The 8039-nt window shown below is 42.1% G+C and overlaps 1 protein-coding gene across 1 annotated transcript; it reads right to left on the bottom strand.

Annotated features, from left to right (window-relative positions):
• Positions 1-122: 122 nt before the first annotated feature.
• On the bottom strand, positions 123-8006 carry LOC131722708 (type 2 DNA topoisomerase 6 subunit B-like). Its single transcript, XM_059015707.1, has 9 exons — positions 8003-8006; positions 7116-7268; positions 5944-6072; positions 4957-5078; positions 4689-4799; positions 2191-2289; positions 1687-1798; positions 1084-1313; positions 123-412 (listed from the first exon to the last, which is right to left on the bottom strand). Exons 1-9 carry the CDS (start codon positions 8004-8006, stop codon positions 353-355), a joined length of 1020 nt encoding a protein of 339 aa, XP_058871690.1. The 3' UTR covers positions 123-352.
• Between the last annotated feature and the right edge of the window lie 33 nt (positions 8007-8039).

The following is an 8039-nucleotide window of genomic DNA, read 5'->3' as shown; positions in this document are numbered from 1 at the left end:
TGTAAATGTTACAAAATGAAAAACAAAACCCCTTGAGAGTGCTGAAGAGAACCTGAAATATATGACTTAGTTGTCTAGTTCTAGTTTTGTAAAATGAACAGATGTTCACCTCTTTAAAAAAAAATGGGAGTTAATGAAAGATTTGCAGAAACGCTTTGAAAATATGGCCCTTCGTTGTCCCCCGGAGAATGATGCTTGGCAAGAGGTTTGAGCTTTCAAATGTAACACAGTAGGCAGTGGAAATGTGGCACTGGAGCCAAGACTGCCAGTGTTGCTGCAGATCTCTCTAGGTGTGAATGCTGTGCTCAGTCACACTCCCTATGAACAGCGAGCTCCACTGCAGGGGCTCATTCTAGTTCCATTCAGAAAGATTGGAGACCTCCTGGAGCCACAGCATCTCCTCCTGGGACGGCTGGAACAACAGACACATTCAAACAGTTAAACACTACATTAAACACACTGAAAAGAGCGGAGAGCTCTACACAGCAGTCTCTGTTCATCCTCTTTCTTATGGGATCAAAAGTGTCTTCTCATAGTGAGAAGCTCTGTTTCAAAGTGCTCCCAACAATGCAATGCTATGAAAGACAACAAGGTCTGTGCTGCACTTGGAGGAGATTTGTCTTTATTATGCAGAAATGCCCAAATGATATTAGTATCATTTTAAAGCTTGTTTTAAGTCCTTGGTCCACTTGAGCTGGAATGATCTCTATTTGGTCCACTTTACCGTCCACATAAACATATCACTATGCATGCTGTGCCAGTCTGGGCAGTCCCAGTTACAGGAACTCACTTGCCTACCCAATCATTCTGCTTCTATTGGTTTTAAATGGATACCATTTGGGATGCCGCTGTTCTTGTAGGATGTCTTGCTTATTAAAATATTTGTCTTTATGTTAAGTGGAGACAGTTATCTACACTTGTGATATGGCTGCTGATTAAAATTATTTGCATATAAAGAGTGGACAATTACCAATATATTTCAGGGATGAAGATATTTATCAAGATTTTTAGGGAGCAAGCAAGCAGTCCAAGCTCCACATACTGTTTCGAAGTCTCAGGATTCCTCACACCCCTGTCACTCACCTGGATCTGGTTTTCTTTGCCTTCGTACTGGCTGGCTTGTGCCCGTGTAGCCCTGCTCACAGAGATGCCTGGCTCTGCAGGGCAGAGGCACTGCCGGCCTGGGGAATGGTGCAGAGGGTACAGGGCTGTCCTCCTCTCTTTACACTGAGCTGGCTGCTCATCCTCTGCTGCAGGTTCCCATCGCCTCTTCACAGTGCCAGGGCTCACCGGGTCTGCAGCAGAGGCTTCTTCTGTGTGTGCCAGAAGGGAGAGAATCAAAACTAAGCAGAATTACAACTAGAATTACAACTAAACTTTATGTTTCTCTGCTCCACCAGCACAAAGCAGAGGGAGGTGGTGAGAGAGTAGAGACTCCCTTTCTCTTTCTCTGCTCTACCAGCACAGAGCAGAGGGAGGCTGTTGAGAGAGTAAAGACTCCCTTTCTCTTTCTCTGCTCTACCAGCACAGAGCAGAGGGAGGCTGTTGAGAGAGTATAAGAGCCTATCTTTCTCTTTCTCTGCTCTACCAGCACAGAGCAGAGGGAGGCTGTTGAGGGAGTATAAGAGCCTCCCTTTCTCTTTCTCTTTCTCTGCTCACACTGTTAATTGCACTCGAGTACTGTACCTTCACTGTGATCTGAGAAAGCAGCACACATGTCCTCCAGTATGTCATCCTCTGTCTCTGACAGTTTTCCTTGACTGGGTTCTGGAGGAACTATCGCAGGAGCTGTCAAACTCTGTACAAAAAACAAACACCCACACACCCACACACCCACATTACACTGTTTATTTACAGCATTACAGAACATACGAAAACATGATTCAAATAAAATCAGTGCAGGGTTAAGGTTGTCAGAACACAGCAGGAGCTTTCTGCCCGTTCATTAACATTCCTTCCAGAACAAAGGGTGCGATTCAGCAACAAGCAACAAGAGCAATGACTGAGGCACACTTTCTGAAAGGAATGGTACAATTTGAGCAGTAATATTAAAACCAGCAAGAAATTGCTTATAATAACAATGCTCCTAGTTGCAACTAAGCTGCTAGTTTTCTATTATTAAACATTCGTTTGAACAAAACCGTGGCACATGTTGCTAACAGGGAGGATTTCCATTCCTCCACAGCGTACCTTCCTGTTGACACACGTCTTGCTGGGCAGGCAGCGGTTCTCAGCGGCCTCCAGCAGGGATCTGTGAACGGAAGCCACCAGCTCCGGAGTGTCATGGACCTGCAGACACATCATTGAAGAGGAGGCTTCTGAACCACTTTTTGAGGATGCAACACTGACAATGGATAATTGCAAAGCATACGTGTGACAGGGTCTCATGTCACGTGCGTGGGTACCGATGTTTAAGCAATACAGAGAGACAACGGGGGGTGGAGTTGAAACGCCAGCACAGGCGCGCAGGATTTATTAATACAAACAGAAACGAATGTAAAGGTTGTCATGTGACGTTACCAGCCATGGTAATGCACAGAGTACACATACAGCAAGCTGTACAAAAATACAAAATAAAACACAGTACAAAAACTACAAATAAAAAGGTGCCCCAGAGGGCGAGCGCTAGCCTTATAAACGAGGCGTCCCGCTCCAGGAACTGGCTACACTACGTAACCCTCGCTATACATCACATGGGATCACAATCCCCTAACTAACCTACTCATGAGCCGGTATTCATACAACGACTCGTGCTGCTTCATACGGCCTTGGCTGGGCATTGCCTTCACAAGCACCGCTTGCAGTCTCAGGGTTGCGTAGCTGTCATTACTGCAGCGCGGACCCTCTCCTCCCGAGTATATGCCGCTCCCCTCTGGCATGGCGTTGCAGTCGGCCATCTCCCGCGGATGTTTTTAAACTGACGGACACTCGGTCAAGACCCGCCCACCTGCTGATTGAGGTCCAGCACAGCCAATCACTTGCTGCCCTTCCCCTCAACCAAGCCTAGCAGGCAGCAAGTCTCAATCGAGCGCCCGTCTGTAAAACAATAATTCAATTAAACAAATCAACTCCAAAACAACACACAATCAACCCATTTCCCCATACAAATGATATCAACACTAAATACACACGTGCAGGGCAATCGCCCTGCTACAATACGACATGGTTTATTTAGATTTCCAGAAAGCTTTTGACAAAGTCCTACATAAAAGATTAATTCTCAAACTGAATGCAGTAGGGATTCAAGGAAATGCATGCAGATGGATTAGGGAGTGGTTAACATGTAGAAAATAGAAAGTAATGATTAGAGGAGAAACCTCAAAATGGAGCGAGGTAACCAGTGGTGTACCACAGGGATCAATATTAGGTCCTATACCTGATTTAGATTTTGGTATAGTAACCAAACTTGTTAAATTTGCAGACGACACAACAATAGGAGGAGTGGCAAACACGTTGCAGCAGCAAAGCTTATTCAAAATGATCTAGACAGCATTCAGAACTGGGCAGACACATGGCAAATGACATTGAACAGAGAAAAGTGTAAGGTACTGCATGCAGTCAATAGAAAATGTGCATTATAAATTATAGATACTGAAATTGAAGAAGGGAACTATGAAAAAGACCTAGGAGTTTATGTTGACTCAGAAATGTCTTCATCTAGACAATGTGGGGAAGTTATAAATAAAGGCTAACAAGATGCTCGGATATATTGTGAGAAGTGTTGAATTTAAATCAAGGGAAGTAATGTTAAAACTTTACAATGCATTAGTAAGACCTCACCTAGAATATTGTGTTCAGTTCTGGTCACCTCGTTACAAAAAGGATATTGCTGCTCTAGAAAGAGTGCAAAGAAGAGCAACCAGAATTATCCTGGGTTTAAAAGGCATGTCGTATGCAGACAGGCTAAAATAATTGAATCTATTCAGTCTTGAACAAAGAAGACTACGCGGCGATCTTATTCAAACATTCAAAATCCTAAAAGGTATAGACAATGTCGACCCAGGGGACTTTTTTGACCTGAAAAACGAAACAAGGACCAGGGGTCATAAATGGAGATTAGATAAAGGGGCATTCAGAACAGGAGGCACTTTTTTACACAGAGAATTGTGAGGGTCTGGAACCAACTCCCCAGTAATGTTGTTGAAGCTGACACCCTGGGATCCTTCAAGAAGCTGCTTGATGAGATTCTGGGATCAATAAGCTACTAACAACCAAACAAGCAAGATGGGCTGAATGGCCTCCTCTCGTTTGTAAACTTTCTTTTGTTCTTATGTTCCTATGTTCTTAAAATAAGGGTTATAGAGCGGTCCGTTTATGTGGATAATAGCTGCACAAAGTGAAGGGACCGAGGCTGAAAGCTAAGGTCTGTTTACGTGCTGTGAGTGTCGCTATAACCCACACACAGGTAGACTATTGTGATGTCATCGTTTTCAATGGAATTTGCAGCTGAATGGAATACAGCAGATGAAAAGTGTGCTCTGAATGGCTGGCAGATCCTTAGCAGAAGAAAATGCAGGAACACCTTCTCTTACCAGCCAGAAAAGCTGCCCCTGAGAACGTAAGAAATACAGCAGCAAGAAAAATCCCATACTAATGTAGTACTGTGTGTCTTACATGCACTAGGGGCAGTGTTGCAGGGGGACAGGCTAATGGTTAATCTTGTGAAATATGTTAAGACAGCCCATCACCTGCATGCTGCTGAAACAGGCTGCTCTGAAGTCTTGGTTGGTGCTGCTCGCTACAATACTGGAAACAGAGTCTCGAATCACACGGAGTGCACTCCTCATCTTGTTCTTGTCCTGCAGTCAATAACAGTACAATAATCGCTAAACATGCTGCGAAAACAGAAGAACTTAAAAGAAGTAAAATCTTAGACAAACATTTCAACCAGAAATGTAATATTGGGTAAAGGTAGATGATTCTGTATACAGTTGGTTGTTCCTAAGACCAACACACCTTGTGTCTTTTCTGAAGCTCCCCCAAGGCTGAGTGGAGCAGGGAGTGAAGGGCTGTCCTCACGATCTCTGCACTCGAGCGCAGAACCTGGTCCAAGTGCTCCACAACCAAGTTGTGATTCCCTGCCAGTGAGGAGGGGAGGGGGATTCCACAGTTAGTCCACACCATGGACTGTATTCATTACAGAACTGTCTTTTAGCACCAGCCTGAGGGAGTTTGATGGTGGTGTTTATTAGAGCTGCTATCATCGCGGGGAACAACAGTAAGTGTCACATTCCACACATCCTTTATATAAAGTTTATGGTCATTTATCTTTGTTTTGTTTCACTTTGCTATTATTTTACTAAGGTATACATTGTAAACTGGTCGGTGGAATTTGAGCAAATTTACTCACTTGCTTGATTTTCTAAAGTTGCTTTAGTATTTTAACTTAAATGTACATTTTTATAAGAAAGTTACGTGTCTTAAATAAGCACAACACATAAATAATGGCCTATTAAAAAAATAGGCTATAAACTATTAAGAACTACTTCAAAAAACGGATTTCGTAATCGTGATTATTTGTAATCTGGATAAATGTAATCCAGCAGTGACATTTTCTGAAAAACCAGATCAAAATAATCCAGATAAACGTAATCTTAATCACAAAATGTAGGATTACAAAATCCAGATCATTTTTATTGATTGCAAATTTTGAAAAACCGACCCCAAGGTGTAATCATTAACCTGTCTCCCTGTAACATTCTGCCCCTTATGGATGCAAAGAGTAGCACATTGGTTCTATGTGGTATTCCTTAGTAATGTTTTTCTTGCATCCCTAAGGGTGTTGCAGGGGGACAGGTTAACAGTTACACTCTGGTGTACCAGTTGCTCTTTATCATTACTAAGCATTGAACATAACCGTGCAGGTGTTTATTGGAGAATTATCGAGGAAAAGTGAAAGGTTTCCTCATGCTCCAATGTATTGCAGGTCTCTGCTCCACGTACCTATGAGATCAGGGAGCTGGGAGTGGAAAGTGTCCCTGTGCTCGATGAACAGGAACAGGCAGAGAGTCTGCTGCACAGCCCTGTCCTCTTCACAGCTCAGGGTGTAGCTCACATCAGGACAGGCTGCACCTGCAGTGCACAGAGCAGCATCGGCAAACACATTGAGAGTACATATAGCTGACAAAATAACAGCATCAAATCTAATCTAATATCAAATCTAATCTAATATGCATTACCATATAGCAAATGTTTCTATATGAAAGAGGCACACATTATTTCTCCATGCTGTGCTTCCCACTGAAGGACCACAGCTGACACACGGGAGCTGCTTCTGGGAGTCTGAGTCCTTGTAAAAGAAAAACAATTCTGAATGTTGTGTTTTTTTAGACACTTACTCTGAGCCTATATATTTTAAATATATATTTTTCCAGAAATCTTAAAAAAAAAAAAAAAGAAAAAAAAAAAAAAACAGTTCTAAATGTTGTGTTTTTTTAGACAATGACTCTGAGCATTTTTTTTTTTTTAAATAACTCATACCCCCCGAAGCGAACGTCCCAGAAACATAATAAAACATTCTTCATATATATAACTCCAAATAAATTAACTTCAAATTCACCTTTTCTCATATAGGGAAATCTGAAATCTACAAAATGATGGCAAATATACATTAGGTTATATTTACTGGAATTATTTTGTTTAACTGGGAGACACAGCTATGAAATGAAATGGAAGAACTACCCTACAGTACAGAAAGCATGGCATTGAAAGGTTTCTCCAAGCCTCATAATTGGGAACACTTAATAATAATAGTAGATGATTGAATTCAACTCTCAGTTTCTAATGAGAAAGCAAAGTGAACTTTTACTTATCAGTTGAATCCAGGTGCCTTAATCTTTTTCTTAATTAATGAATTAATTATTATTCCCCTTTAGGACACATGGCCAGTGGTGCAGCCACCCAAGCGTAACAAGGTATTATTATTATTATTATTATTATTATTATTATTATTTATTTCTTAGCAGACACCCTTACCCAGGGCGACTTACAGTTCACTTCATTTGTCAGTAAAGTTGTGCTCTACATTAATCTAATACAATTGAACAAGTCCCAAGAAATATCAGTTTAATATGTAATGCGGCAGGATTATTCAGATCCACTGCTGTTAAGATCACCTTCCAGCAGCTGTGGGTCTGCACACTGAATCCCTTGCAGATTGTATTGCTCCCAGTCCACTAGACAGGCCAGGTCTTGGAGGAAGGCGCTGGGCTTGCCTGTGGTTTCAAACTGCACTGGCAAATCAGACGGACCATAAAGGAATATGTGTGCTGAGTCAAGGAACAAACCAGGGAACGGTCTTTTCAGGATTAGCAGTCAAGATCCAAAGTAGATCGGAAATGCAAAAATGCTTTGATAGTTTAGTCCTTTTGTTTAATTTCTACAATATCATTTTCACATTGAAAAGTAATTAGCTTACTTTTTGTTGATGTAACTGACCCTGTAATCAGGACCGATAAGCACAAACTCAGAAGAGCAGTGAATTCAGTGAACACGCCGCTGCAGGCACACTTATTATTCTCCAGCCCCCACAGAACCCTGGCTATAGTACCAGCAATGCCAGCTATAGCACAGCCTTACATTCACAAGGGCTCATGACATTATACTTTCAAAACAGCAAAAATAAAATAAAAACTATTAAACAATACATGGCCATGCAAGACCAGAGCGCTATCCATGGAGTACCACTGTTAGAACAATCTAGCTCTTTTCCTTACACGACAAGCCTCTGTTTATATACCTCGCCATACCCACTTCCTATTTACATTATTCATGTGCATATGCAGACACTCTAACCAGTGCACTTCGCGTCTGTGAACTATATCTGCATATACACCTGAAACTCATTAGCACATTTAACAGTGCTGACTGCAGGGCTGACACTGGGTTCCTTTCCCAATGGTGCACCCCCTACACAATGTATGACACAGTTACAGTCACAGACCCCTTGCCTAAATTACTTGAGCCATGTGACCATCACAGGGAAGAAACGAAGACTCCTCACCCATTCCTGGTTTTAATATGTGCTTGATTTGCCACAG

Source organism: Acipenser ruthenus, chromosome 51 (genome assembly GCF_902713425.1).
Source record: "Acipenser ruthenus chromosome 51, fAciRut3.2 maternal haplotype, whole genome shotgun sequence".
In the NCBI taxonomy this organism is placed as follows: Eukaryota; Metazoa; Chordata; class Actinopteri; order Acipenseriformes; family Acipenseridae; genus Acipenser; species Acipenser ruthenus.
The sequence above is the reverse complement of the archived record's forward strand: the minus strand, read 5'-3'. Positions and strand labels throughout refer to the sequence as shown.

Coding starts and splice junctions, on each gene's coding strand:
- LOC131722708 (XM_059015707.1), bottom strand. Junction 5,079..5,943: donor CCAGCTCCCTGATCTCATAG/GTACGTGGAGCA, acceptor CCTCACTGGCAG/GGAATCACAACTTGGTTGTG. Junction 413..1,083: donor GCAAAGAAAACCAGATCCAG/GTGAGTGACAGG, acceptor CTGTTGTTCCAG/CCGTCCCAGGAGGAGATGCT.